The sequence below is a fragment of the Heterocephalus glaber genome, unplaced genomic scaffold (assembly GCF_053883595.1).
Source record: "Heterocephalus glaber isolate CG9 unplaced genomic scaffold, H.glaber_assembly_v1.0 deba00001673, whole genome shotgun sequence".
In the NCBI taxonomy this organism is placed as follows: domain Eukaryota; kingdom Metazoa; phylum Chordata; class Mammalia; order Rodentia; family Bathyergidae; genus Heterocephalus; species Heterocephalus glaber.
The window spans coordinates 8,173,201-8,198,858 of record NW_028258410.1 but is presented as its reverse complement, the minus strand read 5'-3'; the positions used below and the strand labels follow the sequence as shown (position 1 = coordinate 8,198,858).

General features: G+C 51.3%; 2 protein-coding genes across 11 annotated transcripts in view; both read right to left on the bottom strand.

The window, feature by feature from the left end:
* Positions 1-2,312: 2,312 nt before the first annotated feature.
* Positions 2,313-6,585, bottom strand: LOC147822152 (death-inducer obliterator 1-like). Its single transcript, XM_087197529.1, has 6 exons — positions 6,426-6,585; positions 5,283-5,394; positions 3,742-4,516; positions 3,356-3,541; positions 2,736-3,051; positions 2,313-2,480 (listed from the first exon to the last, which is right to left on the bottom strand). Exons 3-6 carry the CDS (start codon positions 4,512-4,514, stop codon positions 2,313-2,315), a joined length of 1,443 nt encoding a protein of 480 aa, XP_087053655.1. The 5' UTR covers positions 4,515-4,516; positions 5,283-5,394; positions 6,426-6,585.
* Positions 6,586-8,980: 2,395 nt separating this feature from the next.
* Dido1 (death inducer-obliterator 1) overlaps positions 8,981-25,658 on the bottom strand; it is a 53,787-nt gene continuing 37,109 nt past the window's right edge. For all 10 annotated transcript variants that reach the window (XM_004841031.4, XM_087197572.1, XM_013070815.3 and 7 more), the window contains exons 11-16: positions 25,285-25,420; positions 24,465-24,969; positions 23,113-23,266; positions 22,370-22,459; positions 21,360-21,555; positions 8,981-13,666 (exon numbers count right to left, since the gene is read on the bottom strand). In XM_004841031.4, the coding sequence (XP_004841088.1) occupies positions 10,455-13,666; positions 21,360-21,555; positions 22,370-22,459; positions 23,113-23,266; positions 24,465-24,969; positions 25,285-25,420 (4,293 nt within the window). In that variant the 3' untranslated portion in view covers positions 8,981-10,454. The remainder of the gene's footprint in view (positions 13,667-21,359; positions 21,556-22,369; positions 22,460-23,112; positions 23,267-24,464; positions 24,970-25,284; positions 25,421-25,658) is intronic.

Below are 25,658 nucleotides of genomic sequence, written 5' to 3'. Positions count from 1 at the left end.
AATGACAATGTCACATCACACTACAGAAGAGTGTTAAAGACAGAAGCAGACAACCTTAGACCAGCTTTTAGTTCTGAAAAGGTTGAGCCCTAGCGAGCCAGAAGCAGGTCCAGTGGGCTACAGACTCTCCCAAGGAGAGAAAGGACACCAGGGAGCCAGATTCCCAATGTTTCTATGGAAGGGTCCTCTCCTTCCAAGCAGTAATCACCTTTTGTTTCATCCTTCCTTCCTGCCAGCCAAAGACGTCAACTTGAGCGGCGAGTACAGTATGAAATTGTTGTTTCTGGTAAACTAGGCACATTTTATAACTTTTTGGTGAATACACTAGGAAAATTATTGGTATTTCTGGTAAATTATGCACGTTTATACAACACTTTTTATTATGACAAGGTTAGTTAGGGGTGCTTTGGGAGGTTTGGAACACATTATGGGTATTTCCGTTATTTCTTATGGGAAAAATAGTCTTGACTTACAGCCAACTTGAGTTAGAATCCTCGAACGCATTGAGCTCGCAAGTGTTTAAGCTCCAGGCAGGGGAGTTTTGTGAAGGCAGCCCCAGCGAAGTCATGCCGCCTGGACCCGCTTCAGAGCAGTGCTGAGAGGACAAGCCTGGGGAGAGGGCAGGCCAGTGACCGCCAGGGTGAGGAGGGAGGGCCAGCGCCAAGGGCCTCGGGCCGCAGGCAGCTGTGTGGATGGCAGTGATGCGCGGGACCCACACTCAGACACATGCACGTCCTCCTCAGCGCGAAGCTCTTCTAAAAAGCGTACCCGCTGGGTACTGTATGAGAGGTGCATGGGACATTTTCTATTATAGAGAATGTGACTCTAGGCCAGCCATGGCGGCACAGGCCTATAATCCCAGCATGGGAAGCTAAGGCAGGAGGACACCTGAGTTTGAGGCCAACCTGGAATGCAATAGCAAGCACCATACTCAAAAAAAAGAAAAGAAAGAAATAGAGCTGTGCATTTCTCAACAGGGAGGTATGCACATTTTGAAGAACGTGAGTTGGTGAGTTTGTTATTGTGCAGACGTATGAGCTGCCCTCACTCAGCCCTCCATGGTGCAGGGCAGGCCCGTCATTCAACGCGGGCCTTTCTGCATTCAAGAGATGCAGTAAAAATCAGACGTGTGAGGGCAGCCGCAGTGTCACGTGGGCCTCTGTTGTACTCTAAGCTTTCATTATAAGTGCAGGGACTACACTAAAATAATGCTGAAGTCACTGTAACAACTAAGCCAGTAACGTGGCTGTCGTCACCAGCAAGTATCGGGAACCGCACAGAGCTGTGCGCGCTGGGCTTTCTCAAGACTCACAGCGCGGCAGCTTCCTGTAGACTGGCACGCCACGCGCCGAGCAGCACTCTGCTGAGACAGCTCTGACGGCTCTGTCACACGGTTGGGGACCGCACTGACGGAAACAGCATTACGCTGTGCCTGATTGGACTGAAGAAGAAACTTAACAGAAGGTGTAAAAGGCCTGCATGATGAAAACAAACCCTTGTTAAGAGGAATCAAAAGCTGATGTGTGAATGGAGAGATATCCCAAGTCACGGATTGACAGGGTCAACAGCATTAAGATGTCTATTCGTCCCAAAGTGGAAGTAGCTGATTCCAGTAAAAGCCCAGCACTGCCTCAGTTAATTGAGGCATGACAAAGCGTTAGACTAGATAGTTACAAACTGCTCACAGTTCCTGAGGTTGGGAAGTCCAGGAAAGGCCCTGGGAGCCCCAGTGTCTGGCAAGGCCCCTTCCTCACAGGCAGGGGCTTCCTGAGCCCCAGCCTGAGGCTGGAGGGGACTAGGCTCCCCTATCTGTCTGATGGGCACTGAGCCCACACACGGGGACTGAACCCGCAGGCCCAGTCACTTCCAGGACATGGCTGCAGAGTGCATGTGAGGCCCGAACCTCCAGCCCCACAGCAAGCAGGCTCCTTGTTTGGCCCTCGGGAGGTCAGCAGGCGGGGTCTGGGCGCTGCTGGAGGGGACGCCTATGCTGGCTGTCCCGCTGTGCCCTCACTGAGTGGCAGCTCGCCCCTCCTTCCCCCTGAGCCCGTGGCGTCACTCGGCAGGGCAGCCAAACACGGGGGCCGGGGCGGCGCAAACTCTGGATGTGGCTTTATCTTCCCTGCCTGCAGCGCCTCCCTCAGAGCCGCCACCCTCTCTGACGCTGATGCAGGAGTGACTCCTCCCTCGCTCAGCCCTTGCTATGTGATGCCAAAGCCTTTGCTCCCACTTCGCACCTTTGGGTCCTCAGGGCCCCAGTTCCTAGGAGAAGAAGGCTGCCGTGGACACAGAACCGCGATTTGAGGCTGCAGCTAGCCACTGGGATGTCCTCGCAGCGGCGTGTGGACGGGCAGGGAGCGGCACGGACCCGGCTGGGGAGGGGCTCTGACCGTCAGGGGGCTCGGAGCTGCTGCCGCCAGTGAGGGGAGGAAGGGTACACCAGGGGGCAGGAGAACCCCGGTGCCCTTCACCCCCAGGTTCTGTGAATAAAGTCATTGAAAACCGATCTCAGACCCTTCAGGAAAGACGTGAGACTGTCACCAGACAGGGTCTGAGGGGTCTCGCTAAGGAGGAAACAGCGTGTACGTTTTCCTTGTAGGCCACCACGTGCCACGCACAGTGCCCAACCCAGCAAACGTCGGCCTTACTCAAAGGGGGCGCAACTCGGGGTCTGATGTTTCTGTGCACAGCCAGCAAGGCCACCCTGCATGCTAACTGGGCAGTCAAATACTCACAGGCGGGGACATCTCCATGGCCTCCTCGCCCCTGGGGCTTGAGGTTTCCTCACTTTCACTCCTGCTCCCCTGGTCGGCCCCGGACTTCCGCTGGCCGGCCCGTCTGCTCTTGCCCTGTGTGTCGCCAGCACCTCCGGATCTGCATCCAGGCCCCTGCGCATCAGGGGCTTCTGACGTCCTCTCCTCCTGCGCTTGCAGGGCGGTGCAGTTCAGGTCGACGTGATCAGCCCCGTTCCTCTCCAAGAGACAGCCCGGAGGCTCAGAAATGCCCACGCAGTGAACACAGAAGCACTCCTCACCGTGGTCGGGGCAGATCCTGAGAGGACAAAGTGACGGAGTCTGGATGGGGAGCAGCGACCACCACTTCCAACACGCTCGGAGGCCGCGCTGCCTTTAGCGCTCTGTTCCGAGGCAGAGTGCAGCGCACGGCACTGACAGACCCACACGCTCTTTTGCCCGAGCATTCATACCCAGCCACACGCGCGCCGTCATGTTCTCCAGCACAGAACTCTAACAGTGATCGGGGGCTTCCATGTGCGTCTGCACGCGACAGCACCGCAGCCACATCCCCGGCCCGGCCCCCAGTCCTAGCAGGCCCAAGGGCGGTCGGGTCTGCACACCGGAGGCTCTGGGCCCACAGCGCCCCTCCTAGGGACCTGGGACGGCAGACGCGCTCCCGCCGCCCACGCCACAGCCCCGCGTGCCCTGAGGTCTGCGGCCCGACGCGCACCGTCAGCAGGCGTGCGGCTGGCGGCAGCGGCGTGGACAGCGTGGTGGCAGCAGCCACCTGCACTCCGGCCTCTTCCCTTCACGCAGGGACCGGGCAGCTTTTCCCAATCAACCGCTTCCCAGTCCAGCCGGCAGGGGAGGCGGGTAGCGTCCCAACAAAGGGAAAATCCTCTCGCCGCCCCCGCCATTGGCCCGTTAGCCCGTTAGCCCGTTAGCCGGCTTGGGCTCTTTGCGACCGTGAGCAGAACCAACCCCCCCCCCCGTGACCTTGACCCACCTGTTGCTGTGAGGCTGGCGGCAGAGGGCGCTGGGGGCGGAAACCTCACACTCAGGCCCAGGTTTGCCCGGGACCCCGGGGTCTTTGTCTCCAGGTCCCTGAACCGCTACTGCCTCCAACTCCCACTCTCGGTCAGACCCCCGAGCAGCCTCAGGGTCCTGCCTGCAGGGTGGTCCCTTGCGGCCGGCACTGCCTGCCTGGACCTCCACGCCTTTGCTGGGCTCCTCCTCCGGACGCGGCTTCCGTGGGCCACTGCAGACACCCTTCGGGGCCCTTTCTGCTGGTTCTTGCTCTGGCTTCCTCGGGAGGCGATTCTGAAGTCCCTCCCCAGTGAAGCCGTCGATGTCACTGTCGGCGCTGTCACCCTGCTCATCCCGACCTCTAGGCCTCACGCTCTCGGAGCCAGGCGCTGGTCCACGCTTCGTCTCAGAGCTGCTCTCGCTGCGCCCTTCCAGGGCGCTGTGCACAGGAGACCCTGGGCGGGACGCTGGCTCTCGGGAACCCTCCAGGGACACAGCCAGGGAGTCCCCTCTTCGCCACCATCCTGTGCTCTGGGGCTCTCCGACCTGCTGGGGGAGCTTCGGCCGCCTCCCGCGATGTTGCAGGGAGGGGCTGAGTGGCTGCTGCCGGGCAGGGTCCGCCTCGGTGTTCCCGGCGCCCTCCTGCTGTGTGATCATGGTCCTCCGGATGCCCCCGGTCCTCCAGAACTCTTCCCTCATGGGACTGAGGGCCTCAGGCGCATCTGCATTGCTCTCGTCCCCGGGGTCCTCCATCCCTGTGTAAAAGGCAATCACACCGTGACCACAGACCCCTGAGTGCCTCCTCATGCCCAGGAGCCGGCACCCGCTGGAGGGAAATATGAAGGGCACTGAAATAAAACAGGCTCCTTCTCACAAAGGTGCAGCTGTCCATAAACCGCGGGCTTCTGACCTCCTCTCCTAAGCTGCGGTTGAGACGACTCTAGGGGACTCCTGAACTTCAGTACACAGCAAATGCTCGGCAGAAAACTCTCCGGCCTCCAACGCCATGTACAGTGTCCCGGCTTACACGCTTAGGACCTGCCTGGCCTACCCAAGGGAAGAAGTAAGGAAGGAAGCAGCAGGCCAAACAGGGTGAGGACAGGACCGCCGCCCTGAGGCTGGCTGACGCCCGGTGTCACCTAGAAGCCCGCCCTCCGATGGCACTTGACGTGGAGCAGGCCGCCCAGTGCTGTGCCACCTCTATGCCTGCTGCAAGAGGACTGGCCAGGGCCCCGGGGCTGTGGAGCGGAGCTCGGACACACGCCCTCAGGGCCCGCACAACAGACACTGGTGGCCGAGTGTAGACACCGCCTCAGGCCGTCAAGGGAGGGGACAGCCACTGCTGACCATGCGCTGTGACATGGAAACGGGCCTTGTTTCAGTCCACTGCACTCGGATGAGGCCACAGCTTCAGCCTCTACTCCTGGTCTCTGTTTCACTTCCTTCCTACAACACTAAAGGGTGCATGCCAAACTTTAATTCTTAGTTAAAATGACAAAACTGGAAGAAAATGGTACATACCTGGATGATTCTTTCACATGCTACCCAGGTATTAGTCACACATTGATGCTAATTATGTTTCTGATTTTACTCCATGCCCCATCCTAGGGGAAGGACTGTAGAAAATGAAACCCTAAAAAGGCAAAATACGTAAAACTAAAAGTTAATAGCATCCATTTTTTTCTCCTGAGTGCATTCTGTCCTTCAGTAAGAGATGGCACAGGAGAGCGACCTCTAAGCTGTGTAACCTCGACCCACACTGGGGTCAGTCAGGAGCTGTGGGAATCAGGAGCCCACCACCGGGTCACTTCAGGGGACCCCACCACTGGAAGGACACAGCCCAGCTAAGGAAGCAGAGTGCAGGCTCGGGGGCTGAGGACCTGTGTGCAGCCTTCGGAGGGGTGCACAGCGGGCTCCTTCAGTGGCACTGAGCTGCTGTCCCCCAAGAGGGCTTGTTCACGTCCACTCTGGGAAAAGCCAAGACTGGGGACTTATACAGAGCACAGCCCACAGAACGGCAGCCACAGTTACTAGCTCATCCTCACCAGAAAGTCTTGTGAGGAGAACTTCCTCCACTCATGGAAACCAATGAATTTGTACCACACTTTTACCTTTTTAAAAATTGGTGCTGGGAATCGCACCTGGGGCCCGGAGCACACTAACCACACGTTCTACCCAAATCACACCCCATCCCAGAGGAGGCAAATCTGATAGCAGCTGGAAGAGGCTGAAGTCCTGTTCTGCACAGAGCACTGAACTTCTTCTTGAGTGCGGTTAGAGGGGCCAGCACCAGACCTCACCAAGATGGCCCGGGGCAGGCAGAGTACCCACACCTCCAGGACACCAGGAAGCTCACTGAGTACCAGCTGCCAGCCAAATGGCTTTCTGCAGAAGAATCCTCTTCTACAACACGCCCTCACCATCGAGAGAACACACAATATACAGTGTGAACACATAACACAGCCAGCAGGGGAACCAGGGAATCGAATTGGGAAGAGATGATTAGACATTCAAGTAATCACCTTGGGGTAATGTTTATGACATTGCAAATGACCAGGAAGGCTACTTGGGTCTGTTTCTTTACAAAGACTGTGACTCTGGAGGTAGGAAATACAAATACATCACATTGACTTATTGCTGCTGTTTCACAGGACTGCACTTTACCTGCCCAGCACTGAGCATGGAGACCAGGTCCTGGAACCCCGAACACAACACGAACCGAATGAAGAAGCCGCTTGGTGCCCGCAGTGGCGAGGCCTCAGCTCTCCACAGTCAGTCACCACTCACAAGCGAGAGGACAGAGTTTCTCCTGTGGAGAGCTCCTGCAGGGAGAGAAGGACCTGCTACCGATCCTAGGCAACACCAACAGTGACAAATAAAAGGAGGTACCAAGCTTTCCAAGTTCTCCGTTATTCCAGTGATGGACACACATCCAGGAGGTCTGGGAATGGCCCGCAGGGTCTTTCCAGGACTCTGGCCAATGGGAGACACGCCTGGTGCACTCGAGAGGGGATCTGGTCAGCCCAGGGCCAGCGGCAGGCTTGTTAGCCCGGGGATCTGGGTGGTGGCTCCCACAGGCTGGCCTGAAGGATCAGTAATGGGCAGCAGCTCCTTCCTGGCGATGAGCCTGCTTGTGAGGGGACCCAGCTCAGTGAAGCCCAACATGGGCGTTGGACACAGGGTCACAATTAGAGAGCACAAGTGACAAAGTGATGTTCAGAGTGACTTACAAAGTCTTGATACTGTGGCTATTTCATCACTCAATGAAGATCTGATGAGTTCAGAAAGCCCGTGTTCATGGTAACTGACCTGCAGGGTGCTGGTCACCTCTGTGTATGGAGGGACACTGGTCCTCCCAGGTCCCCTACAACAGCTCCAGTCTGAACACTCACTCAACACCCCTCTTTCCAGCCACTTCCAGAATATTTCTTTTCACCACTGGCCCCACAGCCCGAGCTCCTGAGCAGAGCCACCTCTCACCTCTGCCCCTGGGCAAACAATCCATCTCCCATTAAAGGGACAGGGACCACTCCGACCTCAGCATCCACATGAAGCCACCACAGTCACCTCAGGACCTCCCTGTGGACCTGCTCAAAATCCCTTGCTCCTGATCCCTACTTCAAGGGTTCAGCAACCAGCCAGGCATGGTAGTATACACATGCAATTCCCTACTTGGAGGGTAGGGAAAGAGAATCACAAATTCCAAGCCAGCAAGATGCTGTCTCAAAGTAACAGGCCTGGGGATGCAATCAGCCCACCCTGGGTGCTGCAATCCCCAGCAATGAAAACAACAGCCAAACCCAAAGACTTTAGAACACACTCTGCAGGGGAAACTGGAAATAAACATTGTATTTCACAACACCAGTCATTTATAAAGGCAGAAAGAAAATTAAAAGCTGGGGTTAAGGTTGAGGGTATAAACTTTATGTCTGGGTTTGGGTTTCCTTTTACTAATTAGACACAGCTGCTGGGGGTCTGGCTGCATCCCAGCCTAGAAGCAGGCTGGAGCTGGACTCCACATTTCTAGAAAGCCAAGCACAGTGTGGCACATGTGCATGCGCACACACACACATGCACACACGCATGCACACGCGTGAGTGCGCACATGCATGCTGGGTGACATCGGCTGAAGGAGCTGGGGGCTGGTCTGGGAGGGAGGTTGGGGGAGTGTGTTGGCTTGGACAGTGGGAAAGGGCAGTGGAGTAGGGTTTCCACAGGGCTGTGGGGTTGGACGAATGAGACCCAGTAACAGAGGTGTGTGTGCATGAAGGGTTGCGTTAAAGGGAAGCACACAGTATTTCTCCAGAGACTTGAGGGAAACTACTCAGAGGCACTCTGCATACCCAAAATGGCTTCGATGTTGTGTAGCTGGGTGCTGGGCCGAGCACATCTTGGTGGCAGAATTGTACTACAGTATTCAACAAAGCCTCTGACGTGGGAGCTGCCTACAGAGTGACCCTCCCCAGGTAAGGGGGAAGGGAGTCCTCGTGGTCATCTGGTGCTTGGCACATGGGCTTTCTGAGGTCGTGGGACATCATGGAGGTGGTCTCAATGTCTGCAAGTGGTCTGCAGGTGGCTGACCCCTACGCCAAGGGAGGACCCCTCCTTGTCCTTGCTTTGAGGTCCGATTTGCTGTTGGCTCAGCTGGGAAAGAGGCAGCCAGAGCCTAAGCCTCGGGATGAAACAGCCCAGCAGTTTCTGCTCATGGCAGGTTTGTGGACACAAGTGCTTGCTGAACAGCTGAGCACTCGCCTGCTACCAGCAGATGGCGCTCCAGGGCAGGCCTGTGTGTAGGCACCTGGAGCTACTACCAACTCCGCCTGATCAGTGGCTTTGACAGATTGCCCCTCTTAGGGCAGAAGCCAGGGATCAAGGGCTTGGCTTTGGGTGAAACTAATGCCAAAATGACACCTGCTCAGTCAGTCCCTCCTGTAGCTCATAACCTCTTGCTTCAACCACGTGTCACTTTTAGTGACTTGGCACTCCTGTGGCAGCCTCAGTGTTCCTGCTGGTACAGTTCATGGATTTGGCAGATGGAGCCTCTCTGTGGGTCCCTAGCTAACTCCAGGTCAGGTATGTTACTTCCCCATTCATGCAGAGCTGGGGCTGGCCTGGCAGGAAGAGGGAGGACCCAGATCTTCTGAGGTGACCCAGGGGCCCAGGCCTGGGCCCACACCCAAATTCAGGGTTGAGACCAAGTGAAGAGCTGAGACAAGAACTCTCTGTAGATATTTATTCTGCTTCAAGTAACAAAACCTATTAAGTCCTGTATTTCAATGTACAGTGATATAACACTCTGCAATACAAAATAACAATTTACAGAAATTCCTATCAAGTAAACCTAAAGAAACACACTTGATCTTAACATTTGTGTATTTAAATTAGAAAAATTTGCTTTATAATGTTAAAAAAACCTTTTCCATCAATGTTAGATGTTGGAACGTGACCCTACTTTAATTTAACCTACTGATGCTTGATTTCTAACGCCAAACACCCCAAATTTCTAAATTCTCAAGGTTTTCTTAACTTAGAAATCTGTGCTATAAAGTGAAAAATCTGTAGTGATGTACAATACAATGGATAAGACTCCAAAGAACAAATGAAACACTAATTTTATATCTGCAAAGTTTATGAAAATATAAAAAGAATTATCAAAGCGTATTTGTACAGTCAAATAAGTTAACCAGGCTTTCTCTATTCCGTATCAGAAGTACCTGACATGGGACAAGAAGCAGAACACTATTTCAGGGAGAACCTGTTTTGTTGTTGAACTGATAATAAATCACTCCTGTCCTACTCAGACTCTGTACAAATTGACTCCATTCCAGTGGCAAACGCAAGCCAACACCTGAAGTAGGCAGCCAAGGGAGTGGGAGCTCGGGATAGGGAGAGCCACTCATGGCCAGAACCTGACGTCATGTTCCTGACTGTGCACACTGAAGAGACCTCTCCTGCCCTCTTTAAGGTGGTAAAATTGAAACATGTTTGAATAAATTATTATTTCAAATGCAACAATATCTACTAGGCTAGATGTTGCTTTGAATTTCTTTTGAAAAAATTCAAAACTAAGAAAAGTATTTTTGTCTCTGGATTGAAATCTGTAAGTTAAATTTCTTCACAACGAAGCAAAGATGAATTCACAACGTTCGGGTTTCTCGACACTGCAGGGGAGCTCCTGAGACCTCCTCCCACAGCTCTGGCAGCACCCGAGCTCACCCACCTGGTCACCCTGGCCAGGTGGCTCACTGTCCCAGGCCAGCCCTGGGAGCAGCTTCAGAAACACGCCAACAGACGAGGAGCTAGCAAAGGTATGGCTCTGAGTCCACTGGAATTCCCTTAAAACTTACAACAGTCAAGCTATTGGAAAGATAACTATAATCTGAAAAAGCAATATGCTTTTGTAGATATTTTCCCACTTCTGTAATTTTAAATGGAAATACTAAGTTCTGAAGTTGTTTTTTAAAAAAGCATCAGATAAAGATGTGAAATTTTGTAAGAAACCAGTATATACAAAATTACAGCAATTTTAAGTCCAGAATATTCTTTCCGGCATCTAAGTTCATCAGAGCAATTTCAAAAACTTTGCACAATGTTTTAAGAACTTAGCTTTTTAAAAAGATCTCTACCGGGCTGAGTCTCAATGAGACTAGCCAACGCGTCTGACACCACGCCCCGGCATGGTGGCGTCTAGGCCTAAGCAGAGGTGCTGCCCGGATCAGAGGGCTTCGTGGCCTCCAGCTTCAAGTCCCTGGTGCTCTCTTTGCTCTTGCTGCGGTCCTTGCGCTCTCCGGCTCGCTCTCTGTCCCGGGCCCTCTCTCGGTCACGGTCTCGGCTCCGGGACCTATCCCGGTCCCGCCTTCTGTCTCGGTCCCGATTTCTGCTTCTCTCCCGGCTTCGGTCCCACTCCTTGGTCCGATCTGCCTGTCGCTCTTTGTCCCGGCTTGGGTTCCTCTCGTTGTTCTTGTCCCACTCGCGGCTGCAGTCTTTCTCTCTGTGTCTGTCCCACTCTCGGCTCCTCTCCCAGTCTCTTTCTCGACTCCAGTTCCGGCCACGGTCTCGATCTCGCCTCCTGTCCTCAAATGCCCGGCCCTGCCGACTCTCTGGCTCTTGGACTTCTGGCTCCTCCAGTGCTTTTTCTTTGGGCCCGGCTTCAAACCGTTCTCTCTGCCTCCCTTCAAAAGTCTGGTTCCTGTACTCATGGCCTTTGCCCTCTCGGAAGTCGGCTGCCACAGCCCACTGTCCATCAGCCTCAGGGCCCTGTCCAGACGAAGCACTAGGAGGCAGGGCTGTGGCCGGGCCAGCTTCATCCCATCGGTCCTTCCTGTGCTGCGGGGGGTGGCTTGGAAGCTCCAGGAGGGGTCTGGGGGATGGTTTCATTGCTTGAGGTGACGGGCCTGGGCCCGGAAAGTGAAATCGGGGAGGTGTCTGCTCGTTTTTTTCAGAAAAGGGCGCAGAGACCCTTGGTCCCCCAAATGGCATAGGTGCTGGTGTCCTCTGACCTGCAAACCTAGGCGGTGAGTTTACCCTCTGCTCTTCAAACTGCTGAGGCTGAAGGCCCCGGGGCCCTGGCATGAAACCTGGGGCTTGGCCTCTGGGTCCTTCAAACTGATTGGGATGGGGCCCCCGGGGGCCCACAAAATGGCCAGGGGGTGGTCCTCTCTGGCCGCCAAACTGGGCAGGTGGGGGTCCCCCTCGGGAACCTTTTAGCTGAGTCAGGAGAGGCCGTCTTTGGCCTCCAAACTGGAAAGGTGAAGGGCCCCTGTTTCCCATGAACTGAGCCTGCTCTGGTCCTTCACACTGGGCAGAGGGACCTGTCATCTCACTGTACAGGGTGTCCTGGAATTCCCTTTTCTCCCCATGGGGATCTTTGTGTTCCTCAAACTGGGCTGGTGCTCCCGCTCTGGGCCCAAGGTAAGAGGGAGAGGGACCCCTATTGTCTCCATAAGGCGGCCCATGTTGCCCCAAGAATAAGGAAGGGATGGGTGCCTTCTGGGGCCCGAATCTGGCAGGTGGAGGTGCTCTTGGCCCATCACTCTTAGGAACTACATTATCTTCTGGAAACGGAGGGACTGGTCCCCTGGGTCCTGGGAAATTTGGGCCATGAAATCCAGACATCCCAAAAGGGCGAGGAATGGATTCACGCTGGCCTGGAAACTGGGGCTGAAGGGCTCCCTTTTGCCCAGCCTGAGGGTATAGGGCAGTGCCTTCACCAGGCCTGGACAGTGGCTCTCTGTCACCCTCTGCACCACTGGCTGGGCTGTCACTCTTTCCAGCACACTGAGTGTTTCTTGGGTCCTCATACAGAGGTGGGCAAAGAGATTTTTCCTGAGATGTAAATACCAGGCCTGAGAAAGGCTCTCTTCCTCCAGCAGGATTAAAATTCTGTACATCATTGTGCAGGGTGAAGCCAGGCTGAAAGGCAGTGCTCGGAGGTGTAGGCAGCAGCACTCTCCGGGCAGGTCTGGCTGTGCTGTCTCCGGCTGCTGGGGGATGAATGTTCTCCAGGGGCTGCGGAGCGGGGTTTCCAGGGTGCTCACACCCCTGGCCATCCTGCTTGGACATCAGTGCAGCCTTTTCACCTGCACCCCAAGGAGCCGTCAACTGCTTTGATTCTGGGGCTGCTACAGGCACCTGGACTGCTGTGGCCCCACAAGGAGCCTCCCTGGTAGCCAGGGCACCCTGTACTCCTGGAACACTGCCTGCCGGACTCCTGGAGAGGGGCTCATTCTCGCTGTTCTCCGCCAGGCGTCTGGCCTGCCTAGGGTCTCTATTCTGCCTCAAGTCTGAGCTTTGGTTTGTCCCTGGGACTCCCTGATTCTGGTCTGGGGCCTGCTGCTCCTGGGGGAACAGCTCTCCCTTAGCCAGTGATGACTTTGGAGGTGGCGACATCAATGCATCTGAAACGGAGAAGTGTGCCATGGAAACCCCCACGGCAGCTCTCTGCTGCCTAAGAGCTTCTTCTTGTTCCTCTAGCTGCCGCTTCTGCTCCTCAATTTGTTTGTTTAGTTCCTCCAGCATTTTCTGCTGTTCAACCAAGGAGGGAGTGGGGACGTCAGTGGTATACTCTGTAGGCTTCTCCGTGGAGCTGCTTCTCACGTCTGCACACATCCTGTTGGGCAGGTCGTCAATGGTCACCTTGGCTTCCTCTAAAATTGTCTCATCTTCAGGGTCATAGGCCACCTCTTCCCTCTCAGCCGCGTCTGGAGCCTTTTCCACATCGTGGGACGTCCTTGTCTCAGGAAGTGGGGCGTCGAAGGCTCGTTCTGGGTCATATTCTTCTTCAGGGTCATAGGGCCTGTCATCTTCCTCTTCTTCCAGAGCCTTATCTTTTGAGAGCTGACCAAACTGCTGAACGATGGGATCTAACAGAGGAGCAGCGGACACGCCTTCCTCACCCTTGTTTTTGGAATCCTGCTGAGGAGCTAGAGGTGGCCCAGCAGAGTCTCTGGCCCGGGGTTCAAACACCTTCTTCTTTCCGAAGAGAGTCTGCAGAATGTGCTCCAAGGGGGTGGCCGTCTTGGAAGCTGATGAAGTGACAGGTGAAGCGGGAGCTGCCGTGGTAACTGCTGCTGCTGAGGCAGGTGCAGCACTGCTGGTGGCTGCCGGTGTGAGTGATGACAGCGTCTTCAGCACTGGGGGCTCAGGGAGAGGGGGCGGGGGTGGAGGAGACCCAGGGGGCGTGGTGCCCACCACTGCGTCTGCAGAGTATAGCTGGTACTTGGGGGGCTTCCTCTCAGACTGTGAGGCTGCCGTGACTTTGGGATAGACTGGAACATCCATTTCTTCCTGTTGAACTCGGGCCCGCTTCTCCTCTGTCTTGTCTGCCTCTCCAGCATTTGAAGGACGTTTTATTTTCTGACAGATCACTAACCCAAGGATTATATTTGGACGTGGAGACTCAAGACCTAAAAAACAAAATATTTGTGAATTTTTATAATCTAAATTCAATTTTCATCCTTCACACTTAAATTTTATAAAGGGAATCTCAAGGGGAATGGTAGGTGAAGAGATTCTGGGGTAAAATAAAATCACGTTTGAGAAGACCAGGTGACTGCAGTCCCTGAACCTACCTGCACATCTGCCTGTCCTGAGAGCAGGCGAGATGCACCCCCAATCACAAACTACAAAGGACACAATTCTTGAGTAAATTCATTCCATCATCAGAGATTATGCCCGATGCTCTTAAATGTATAATGCTAATACAGGTTCAAAGGACACAGAAGCCCAGAGATCACAAGGGTGGATGGACTAGGAGTTTTAACTTTTATTTCTTGCAGTACTGATAACTGAACCCAGGACCTCTCATGTACAAAGCAAGCACTGTACCACTCAGCTACATCCCCAGTCCTGTACTGGGACATTTTAAATAAAATCTGACCTGGACTCTATTTGCCCCTTGGTAGGTACCAGGAGGTAAACAACCACTTTTGTCTTTAATTTATTACTCACAACACACAAATAGAGCTAAATATACTAAGTAAAAGCTGTTCAGGAAAAAAAATGTCAGAATTATAATTAATGGGAAAAATGAAGCTGTCTGAAATGGCTAATTGATCTAGTTTAAGAACAAAATTCAGTGAGGATTAGCTTTTGAAGAACTACCTGATCCTCAAGTCTTCCTAAATACAGAGAACAGTGCTTACTTGAAACACCAAGACATCAGAATTGGGAGGCAAAGATCACATCACAGGGAGGAAACATGGGGAGGTCCAGAGCACAGTTTATTAAAGGTATTTAGTGCTTGACATAGGACTACTCCAAACATTCTAAGTTGTGTAACTTAGACCAGGAGTATTCATCTTGCAATAATGATTCTTCCATCTAGTACTCATAAATAAACCAATACCAAAAGAGGGATGAAATATCCAAGACATAAAACACTAACATAAGTTACAGTAATATAGAAGGAACAGAATGTGTTTCAGTAACATGTACACATCTAAAACTCAATGTTCAGGTAATTTAACATTGCCATGGTACACAAAAGTATTCATAGTATTTTTTCCTTATAATTAAAACCAATACTAAAAGCAGATCATGGTGGTGCACACCTGTAATCCCAGCACTCAGGAGGCTGAGGCAGGTCAGCCTGGACTACACAGCACAATCCTGTCTCAAAAAACCAAAGCAAACAAAACAAAACAAGAACCAATACTAAAGATTTTCTTCCTGTTGTAATTTTTTAAAATGGCCATTAATCATTTCAAATAGCTGTCTCTGGATACTATTATGTAGTTGTAACTGTGTGTGTTCAATCTTCTTAATCCCAGGAAGATACTTATGACAGACAGCCTGAGCACACCATGGGGTCCATCCTCTCACCCCTTCAGGGAAAAGAGCAGGCCTGCCAGATGGACCTGGCACCCACCCCCCATCCGTGCATACAATGGCTGCTCTCCCTCCCTCAAGGCCTCCTAAGGGCCTGTTCCTTCCTGGGCTAGAGTCCAAGAGCTGAGATAAGGCCTTAACTGTCATGTAAGCAAGGACCTTCCCAGGGTCCTTTCACTAGAGAAATGGCATAGTGGATCAGAGGAAAAGCTGACAGAGGAGCCACAGTAACTCAAAAGACAGGCACACCAAACATGACATTCAGATTTTTCCACACAGCAAATGTGAAATGCAATCTATCAAGTTTATTTTCTAACAACCATGAATAAAGGGTATTTTAACTTAAAACACCACCTTTCACTAATAGCTATTTACTTACTACTTTATTCAATTCTATAGTTCTGGGGTATGTTGTTAAATGGGCTACTGTGGTCTTTCGGGAACAAAGGTCTGTCTAAATTGACCACAAGGTGTGCAGAGGAGGTTGGAGTACTGAGCAATCAAAATTTAGGCCCTCAAGATGAGATTCTAAGGGAGGCCAAGCTCTCTAGAATCTGACGCCAGGAATGGAATACAAACAAGCTCTGCAGGCTGAGGCAATAGGGGAGGAGCGATGGACAGCAAGAGATGTGTGGGCTCAGGCCTGGGCAAGCCCAGGACAGATCAGTGCCAAACATTTGCCCTCAGCTCTGATGGAGTGAGCTGAAAAGCTCCAAAGGCTTGTATCAGGGCTTCTGCTACAAATCAAGTGCTCGCTCTATGAGACCCAAGGGCTCTGCCCTTGTGGAGTGTTCCTCTAACCATGGTTCATTTCCTGGATGAACTACTGAGTCCTAGGCCAGGAAAATTCTCTCGACCCTGACCTGTGTGGTCATGGTCCTCATAGTTAGATGACTGTTACATTACTTCACATCTACACTGGTACTGGGCAATGTAGATGTCTGGAGGTTGGTTCCAACCAGTAGCTGGTCTTCTGAAATGTTGTCACCTCTTGACCATCCTATCCACAGTGTGTGGGCTGATCAAGGTGTAGACAGGCCAATGTGCCTTGAATTTCCCACGAAACTTCAAGACTCTGAATTCAAACTAAGCTGTCCCATGACAGACACCCCAATTTTGAAGGGCACCCTCACCACCTGACTCAGGTATTGATGCCACTGTGGGATGCTGCAGGAATATCTGAAATAGCACCCTGGGAGCAGCTTCTATTTAAGAAATAATACAACTCACTTATTGGTAATCTTGGAAGCATCATCAGGGAGGGAAGGAGGAAGTGTATGTCTCGAATTTAAAGATGTTCCACACTGCCCTAAGAAGGGTGTCAGGCGGGAAAATGTCAAACCAGGTCAGAAGGTCACCTGAGTCTGTCCAGCTATTCCCTACACCTGGGAGAGGGGCAGTAGAGGCCTGTTTCTCAGGGCTCACTTTACAGGCTTGCCCCACTTAGCTGCCACAGGAAGAGTGCTAACCCCTGAAGCATGCGGTGCGTCCTGAGAAACAGTTGCCTCACCAGCTGTGGCAGAGACTGAGTGTGGGACAGGTGTCAGGGGCCAACACTGGCCACAAGCATGCTTACCAACTGACTTTCTTCTTGAGGGCAGTTGTGAGGTTTTCAACTATCACAGCGGGTAAAAAGAAGCAACTAGGTGTTGGGATATTGAAGTAGCAGTTGCAATTAACACGCACCCTCCTTCATTTCCACAAGTGATAAGGACACAGGTACACTAGGGACCTGTTTTCCTTCAAAATGTAGCATATGTGGTACAGCCATGTATGCAAATGAGCCTATTAAGCACCACATGTCACCCTTGAGCTTGCAGGGTAAGAGTCTAGTCCCAGACCCAGAGCTCTTAGACCAGACATACAGAGAACAGAGAAACCAGGAGAAGCCAAGTGGTGTAAACTGGAAAGGTGTGTGCCGATTAATTTCCTGGGACAGGACCAGAATTGGGACCTGTATCTAGATCAGTCAGCAATAAACTGTGAGGCATGGTGTGGCCAGGAAAGAAGGTCCCCCGTTTCTACAGACACGGGGCAGTGGCACTCTGTGAACACCCCACAAGTATCACACAGGAACTATTCATTAAGATGACAATCCTCTTAAGGTCTGAATCTGCCAGAAGAAAACATTTATACTTGCTGGAACAGAAACTGTGTGGAAGTTAACAAACAACAAATATGACTTGGACAGAGATTTGGCAAACACGGGGGAGAGGCACGATACTTTCCCCAGTGTACCAGCCACACACACGTACACCCCAGAACCCTCCCACTTTTCCACTCTGAATCCCTAAGGCTTGTAAAAAGCCCCCGGCCCAGGGTATATTTCAGGTAGGAGGAGGGCACTGTCCTTCCAGGTGCCCAGTGCAGGACCTTGCCTGAAGCAGGCCAGCCCAGAGTCCTCTGTACTATCAGAAGCAGGTTACCCCGGCTTATAAGAAGCAAAGGTAAACCAATGACAGGTGGCCAGGAGCTACGAAGTGGTGCAAGTCAAACAAACAGTGACCAGTTTCCATGTAACATTTTTATTGATTTAGAGAGAGAAATTAGTACATTTCATTCAATACTATATTCTGACTTTGATTACAATTTCTGGGCAAAACTACTGATACAAACATATGAAAACCGAAGAAGTGCTTACCTGTCAATATGTGAAGACACAGTACTTTCCAGCTAATTAAGAAGCAGTTAAAAGTGATCACAAAAAGGCACTGTAGACTCTGACACTTTTCCAAGGATGCATTCTCGAAGTAAGTCAGAGATCGCACCCTTTCTCTTAAGAGTGTTCAAGGAGGGGATGCATAGCAGAGACTGCACATCTACTTGTAACCTGGGCTACACAGCAGGTACGCATATCAAGACCAAGTCCCACTGTTCTCTCAGACTAGGTGGGCCACACGGGCCCCCAGTGAGTGCCAGGTGGGCATCTTAGCTTCAGGCCCAGCGCTGTCTGGGCCGCACAGAACAGATGAGATCCCCTTTCCCCAACTACTCTTGTTCCTGTGCTTGAGGCCCTAGACTTGCAGGCTCTGAGACCTCAAGTCCTCTCATTGAGACCATCAGTGGCTCGCTCTGAAGTCCAGCTCAACTGAGGTCTAAGTGGCGAGGACCCACATCTGGATAAGAGGACCCAGGCTTTCCTGCTGTCTTCTGAAACAATGATGATATAACTAAAGTTGTCACTGTCTCACAGAACAAGATCATCCCGTGTTTCTGTGGAGGGATCATTGCAATGCACAGAGACGAAGATTTCTAGAGGCACTCAGTAGGTTCTGCTCTGGATGTGCTCTGAACCATGTGTGAACATATGGTGTATAAGGAGCCTATGTGGAAGCAGGTCTACATGGCCATGGCTGCCACAGCGTGAGAGAATCAAGTGTGAGCCAACGGGCCAGCCAACTTGGGTATTCCATGAGGGCCCTCCCGGGGCAGCTGTGGGGTCTTTGTTGGCTTCTCCAATGTGAACAGTGAAGCTTGTGAGGATCCTGTGCTATCAGAACCTACTTTGGCTCTGAGGCACACAGATGAGTGTGGTCGACCTCTCTACCACTATCATGACCTTTTGAGTATGCCCTCCACTCGACTGGCACACCAGTCCCTGCCACAAACTGCAGCCTCCAGCCTGGATGCTACATGGCCTTTAGACTTGTGCTTCCTGCACTTCACAGAACACGGAGGGGAGCAACCTTAGCACTGAGGGCAAAGTTTTAGGTGGATGAGAAGCCCAGTCCTACTACTTCTAGGAGCACACTGGGAGCAAGTGACACCATGGGCAGTGCAAAGACCCTGGCTTGCCATGTGGCAGTTGCTTAGACAGGACCAAGGGACTGCTGAGGGGACATGGCCGCCACCTTTTGACAGGGCCTGAGCTACCCAAAGTATTCTGCTGAGACTAGACTGTGAGGACAGGAACACTGAGTTGGGAGAAGGGTTCCAGCTCAGATACACACACATGCACGTACACACACACACACACACACACACACACACACACACACACACACACTAGTTATCTCGAAAACGCCAAGCCATCAGTGTGCAGGGTATCCCAGCCACAAGCTCACCTGCCGCCAGTGTGTAAATACCACACACACATTTTCATGTCCACAGTGGTGTCAAAAGAAAAAAAAGGCACAGCGAAGTCCTTAAGTTGAAAAAAAAATCTTGCAAAGTTTGTGGCAATATTTCATTCCCTTTCTAAGATCCCCCCCTTCCTACTTTAGTAAACGCAACTGTTATTTACTGTAGACGGACTGTCTTTTGAGCACCCTCAGCAGGGTCATGGCTTCAGGATGTGCCCTGGCAGCGAGTGTGATGCCTGCGTGTTGGCACTAAGTGTGCATCTGGGTCAGTACCAATCACACTTGGTGGATGAGGTGAGCCCTGCCCCACCTAACCCGGACCATGGGAGAGCACAGCATGGCCCTTTTCCCCTGTGCTCGCCGGCTCTGCAGAAGCACTGCACTCGTGTGACTGAGTTTCACGATGGAGCCGCTACTCCTCTGGCGGCCTCCTACCTTTTTGCTGTCCTCTACTGAGAGCCTCTTTCAACTGTGCTTGACAGAAGCCAACGAGCAGCCCACAACTGCACCCACTCCAGGCATCCCCAGTGCCCCTGGCAATTGTTTCTCCTCTGGCACGCCCTAGCTGGAGACTGTGCAGACTGAGGAGCTTAAACAAGGATGAAATGCTGCTTTAATCATTCAGCATAGGGAGGCTCAGGATCTAACTCATAGTTTTCTAAGAAAAAGTACGCTTTCCACCCAAAAGAAAGGCGGTTTTTATTCTACTGAGGCTCTATTATGGGGAACCATATGCAGACACTTAACTCCTACCCACGAGCTTACTCACAACTGACCAGATGCTGCTCAGTGTCTGTGGATCTGCTTCTGCATCTTCACCTGCAGGACAACTGGACTTCTCCTGCCCCTGGTCACAAAGATGCTGGGCAGCACTCTTTCTATGGCTGCCACCAGGTACTTCCAGGGACCCATGAGGTAGCATATCTTTACCTCCAGGTTAGATTTGAAAGGACATCCCAAAGCACTTTCAAAATGTGCTTATGTTGAAGTTAAAGTAACATAATTTGTCATGTCACTTAATATTTAACCTCACAGTTATCGACACCAACCAACACTTCTGGGGCACATAACTCCAAACAGTAGGCCCAGGCGAGCCCAGGACTGGCAGTAATGACAGAATGACAGCTCCAGTTATGTTCAGGCCTGTGACTGGGGTGATGAGTTCCTGCTCCCACAGGATGACAACCTGCTTAGGGGTAGTATGAGTGGCACATGGGGTTCTGAGCTCTACATGGCTGCAGTAGGAGCTTTTGCTGAGGCTTGGTGACAGGAACCAAGGCACCAAAGTGCTGGGTCTAGGCTGCACCTGAACGCTCCCAGCATTTAGCAGATGTCACTACAGTAGAGCACTTGACAGTGCACTCAGCATGTGACAGACACATCAGCTTGTGGGAAGACCAACCCTTTGAGGACGTCATGGCCAAGGAGACACATTCAGGTACTAAGCTCCGATTCCCTACTGGAGTCACATGAACCTCCTCCATGGCTATGAAGAGCTCCAAACCAAAAGACCAGAACTATCTTGGAATCACCTCAAATGAGGAAAATTCTAGATTTCTTTTTTGGTTAATTCACAAATAACTCTTTAAACATGCTACTTTCTAAGGAAAGAGCAAACCCTAAGTAGTTTGCCAAAGTTGAAAGAACTTATGAAAACTTTAGCTGTGGTTTTCAACATAATTCTTTCAAGTGGTGCTTTTTGACATCGCTATGTTTCCTGTCCCCAGGAATCAATTCCTGCGAGAGGACCTGCAGCGGGGAGCAGCCATGCACTGAGCCCCACTCACTCCCAGCTGGGCAGGAGCCATGAGCCGCCTGGACAGCAGGGTGGGCCAGTCACCAGGTGAGCAGCTTGTTCCTCTCCCCCAGGCTGCTTCTCACCTGCTGGAGATGAGAAAGGACCACAGATCTGAGGCTGGATGGGAGCAATCAGCTTTTTCCCTTCTTCCTAAAACATCTGAAACAAATTTTGCACTGACTGTGTACTTTTACAACTATGTCTCCACATCACAGAGGATAGGACCTCCTGTTACACGTGGCTTTCTGCATGCTAATTCTGCCTACCGGGATATTCAGGGTTGGCGGAGGCAGGAGGTCTGCCTCGTGAGATCTCAGCAGGACTTTGTCAGTGGGGAGGATACACAGGGTCCAGATGTGCCTAATGACCTCCCAGAAGGTGGTCACTTACCTGGTCCCTCAAAGGGCAAGAGTTTAGGTGGCACAGGGTCCTTAGCACTCAGTGGGATCAAGTAGAGGTCCTTCACATGCCTGTTGTTATTAGCTACAACCCCAAAGCGGCCACGGCTGCTAAAATAGGAGTAGAGAGAAATGTAGGCAACCTCTTCCTCCTCTGTTGCCGGGTGGAAACGAATCAGACAGAGCTCCTGCAAGACAGAGCAAAGGGTAGAGCCTTCACCGGGGCTGCCCCAGTACAAGCACCTATTAAAGGCTATGCCTAAATTTCAAATGCAGATCTCAAAAAGGGAGGCTTTAGCAATTCTGTGATTTTCTCAGTCCCCTGGTTCAGTGTGGGAAAACAAAGCCTCAAGCTTCAGACTGCCAGAATGAGAACTCACTTTCAGCACTAGGAGCTCTTTAAATTCCTTCCCCTCAACTTCAATCTCACAGGGCTCTCAAAGCAGTGAGGGGATCTGTGTGCAGGAACAGCCAGCAGTGTGCCACACAGAGGAAACTTCACCTCCAGAGATCAGGACAAATGGCCTTTGGGACCTGCAGAGGGGTCTGGGTATCTCCCTATCAGAGGGCAGATGTGCATGGGAGGGTCAGTCCCTCCAGGGAGCCTGATGGCAATGACAGACACCCTTACTCCCCAGGAGGAAGCCACACACTTGACACCTCACAGCCACAGCTTCTTCTCAGGGTTCCAAGAATACCAAAGCTGGCTCACAGCGTCAGGGGAGCAGCCGATGCAGACTACCTACACACTCCCCTCTCCTCCCGCCGTCACAAGAAGGTAAGGCACAGTGCACATCTTCTTACTAACCCCAACTGTACACACATTATCTATCACTGTACAGCATTACTCACCCTAAAGCAGAATATCTATTAGATAAAACATTCTTAGTATGTACCATGTTACAGGGTGATAATTCAGTGTTAGCCCATCAAGAGAGGGCACAGAAAGACAGACGGAAACTCTCTGCCCCTGGGCAGAGGCCGGGCTATGGCTGCAGATACCTTAGACACGGAAGACTTGAGCTTGCCGACATAATCCCACACTGTCTTCGGAGCAATCCTCCCACCGATGTGGATCGTATCCGGCAAGTCCTAAACAGGAAGCACTCAGAGTAAATGACCAGGGAAGCTGTGATATTTACAGAGGGACTAACAGGGAAATTTTAAGGCACAAAACCAGCCAAATCTCAAGAAAATCACAACTAATTCAGGGAAAATGTACATAATTTTATTAAATGCTGACTGGTTAATTACCATGGAGGATAGGAGTGTCCTAACCTAAAGGTGGTAGGATAACCACCCGTGCCCAATGGGATCACGTTCGGAAGCTACTGCTTCAAGGTTTTATGTTCCACTTTATGGATACACAGTAATGATTCCAGCATTAGCCAGGTGGACTGAACAGCTACTGCTGGCTAAGATCACACCTAGTCACTTCAGACTCCTTTTGAAAAATAGGAGATCTGTGAAGGTGTTGAGGCATGTTACACACACCTGGTGATGCTTAGAGCATACTCATTAGGTAAAGCCCTAAAAACAACCAGAATGCCTGAGCCCCCAAATTTCTGCCACACTGCTTTCTTTACCTCCCACCTCACCTCAGCTACCTCTCCTTCACCTTGAGAGGTGCTGACATATCAGGACACACCTTGCTAAGTGTCAGGTGCTTACAGAAACTCCTAGGACACACACACACACGTGCGCGTGCGCGCGCGCACACACACAAACACGGCCTCGGTTCTAACCTCACTGAGATAATCGAAACACCCAGAGACGGGATATGCCTTAGTGACAAATTTGGCTACACTCTGCATGTTAATAAATCCTTTCCAAATGGTGTTGAGGCGAGACAAAAAGAGAGTCGTGTCTCCTTCTGGGGGAGATCGTGTCTCTGAGGCACTGTAAAACAAAACAATAAAAAAATGTTAATAATCTCTTTTTGTACAATGGGAATTACAAGAGTATAGACTTTCATATTTAGAAGCAACAGTGAGATAGTTTCCTTTAAGTTCGGCAGCTTACTTTTGCCAATAAACTATGTTCATTGCAATAAATTAGATATATATACTTACACAAAGAAGCCAAAGAGCTAACAAACCTAGATGACCATAAATTCAAATTAAAATTTTCAAGATTTGTGGCTCACTGGGCATGGTGGTGAACAACTGTAATCGCTACACTGGAGGAGAGGCTGAGACAGGAGGATCTCTGTGAGTGCACGATCAGCATGAACTACATAGCAAGACCCGTCTCAAAAAATAGAAGCTCTGTGCCTCCAAAATGGTACAGTATGACCCTAAGAAGTCACAGTTCAGAGTGTGCGGCCTCAGCTAGTCTTGGATTTTTCCTTAGAACCTATTTAATAACTGTTTCCGAAAACCACTGTAATTTCACAGATACCGCAAGTATCCCCTGCAATTGATTTTTTTGGTGGGAGGCTTGCAAGTAGCCAATCTGAGAGGATTATTCAGTTCTCCTTGCTGACTGGCTGTTGCCCTGTAACCTTCCTCTGGCAGATGTACCAGCATCTGCATCATAACAGGTTGCTGTACTCCATGTAGCTATCTCTGATGTTCCCAGTTTTGTTTTTCCTAAAGCCCTAAGATTCCTAAGGTGCTGCCAAAACGCACTGCATCTTCTTTATTTTGTTTTTTTTTGGTGCCAGGGATTGAACTCGGGACACTGCACTTGCGAGGAAGGCGGCAGAACCACTGAGCTACATTACATCCCCAGCCCCGCACTGCATCTTCTAAGGCTTTATTATTTATTAATACAGCATTTTACTAAATTACATAACTACAGGACATAGTGTATTTAGGATTTAAACTATAAAAATAGGCATTTACAGGCATTTTTCTGACTATAGCCGAAATCTGGTTTTTCACAATTTGTGGGTGCTCGAGGAATGTAACCCTTGTGTATTTTAGAGATCCACTGTAATTAGGCAATCTCAAAACAAAGCCTTTTTAGGCTACACAGGTGTGAGGTTGGATTTCGGAGTAAATCTCAGACCTGAAGTATTTCATCACCTCCTTCCCCTTGTTCATCTCGAAACAACAGGACCCCAGCCAGCTCCGACCCCGTCTCACATACCCACCTGACACTTGGTGATGGTGGAACTGACAGATGCCTGGGGTCAGAAGACGAGGACGGCTTAGCAAGTATGGACTTGGGCAGTGTCACAGAGGGCAGTGTGGGCTTTAGCAGGTCTGGCTTGGCTTCAGGCATGTGGGTGCTGTCCGGGTGGGCACAGGACCCGCCCACAGCAGTCCTGGGGTCTCGGCCTGACACCGTGACCGTGGTGACCACCCCAGCCCCGCAGGAAGCTGGACAGGGAGAAGAGCTTTCTGTCAGGGAGGGCCCTGGATGGCTGTCCTCTGGAGGCCCAGGGACACACTTTCCCTCTGGCGTTGGACCAGACGCCCTTTCCAGGTCTGGCTCCGAGGCATTTTCTGGCAGAATCTCTGCAGAGCCTTCCTCAGACAAGTGAGGAACTGGATCAGGTAGAGAGCTGTCGGGCTTGGGCTTTAGGTCTTCTTTCTTAACAGAAGTTGATAATTTTTGTTTTTTAGGAGCTGGTTCATCTTCTGACAGAACTTGACCTGAGGAATGTGAAGACAGACTCGATGAGAAACCCAGCACCCTCACAGCTTGTGGTGAGCAGGTACTGGGAATCGAACACAGGGCCTTGCACTTGCCAGGCAGGCACTGCATTGCTGAGCTACATCCTTGGCCCCAGGCACTGACTTCTTAAAGGAATCAGAAGCACAGGATGAAGGTAGGGCAAACTTCAGAAAACCACTCCTGCCTTGTTTGTCTTAACGTGTGCTGAGTATTATCACTTTTGGGAAGATACATCATTTCAGAATCCTCAAAATTTGTCTGATTTCCAAAGTTGTACCCTAGGTCAGGCTCACCTGTACAAATTTTACAGTTTAGATCAAAAAGATGGGCCCGGTGCTGACTCGTTGTGTCTTCCAACATGCTGCTGAACACATCGAGAAGGGGGGCTGTGCTTTTCTCAGGGGCAGCTCGTACGGATTCCTGCTGCTCCTAAAGGTGACAGAAAAAATGACCAGGTCATTTCCTTTCCAAATCATTTCCAAATGACGGCACATAGGATGCAGTCTCACTAGATTAAGAACCACTGCTAAAGAGAGAACACTGACTGCAGGTACTGGGAACCACTGCAGCTAGATGCCCACAGGCACCTGTTTCCAGTTCCATGTTTTAAGTGCAGACCCTGGGAGCCTTTGGAAGGAGCTGACCTCACTCTCCCTGTAATCACTAA

Excerpts from the sequence above, each read along its gene's own strand:
- LOC147822152 (XM_087197529.1), bottom strand. The coding sequence starts at position 4,514 with ATGGAGGACCCCGGGGACGAGAGCAATGCAGATGCGCCTGAGGCCCTC. Across the intron at positions 3,542-3,741 it reads CGCCAGCCTCACAGCAACAG|GGAAGAGGCCGGAGTGCAGG; the intron begins GTGGGTCAAGGT and ends CCCTGCGTGAAG. Across the intron at positions 3,052-3,355 it reads CTGTGGGCCCAGAGCCTCCG|GATCTGCCCCGACCACGGTG; the intron begins GTGTGCAGACCC and ends TTGTCCTCTCAG.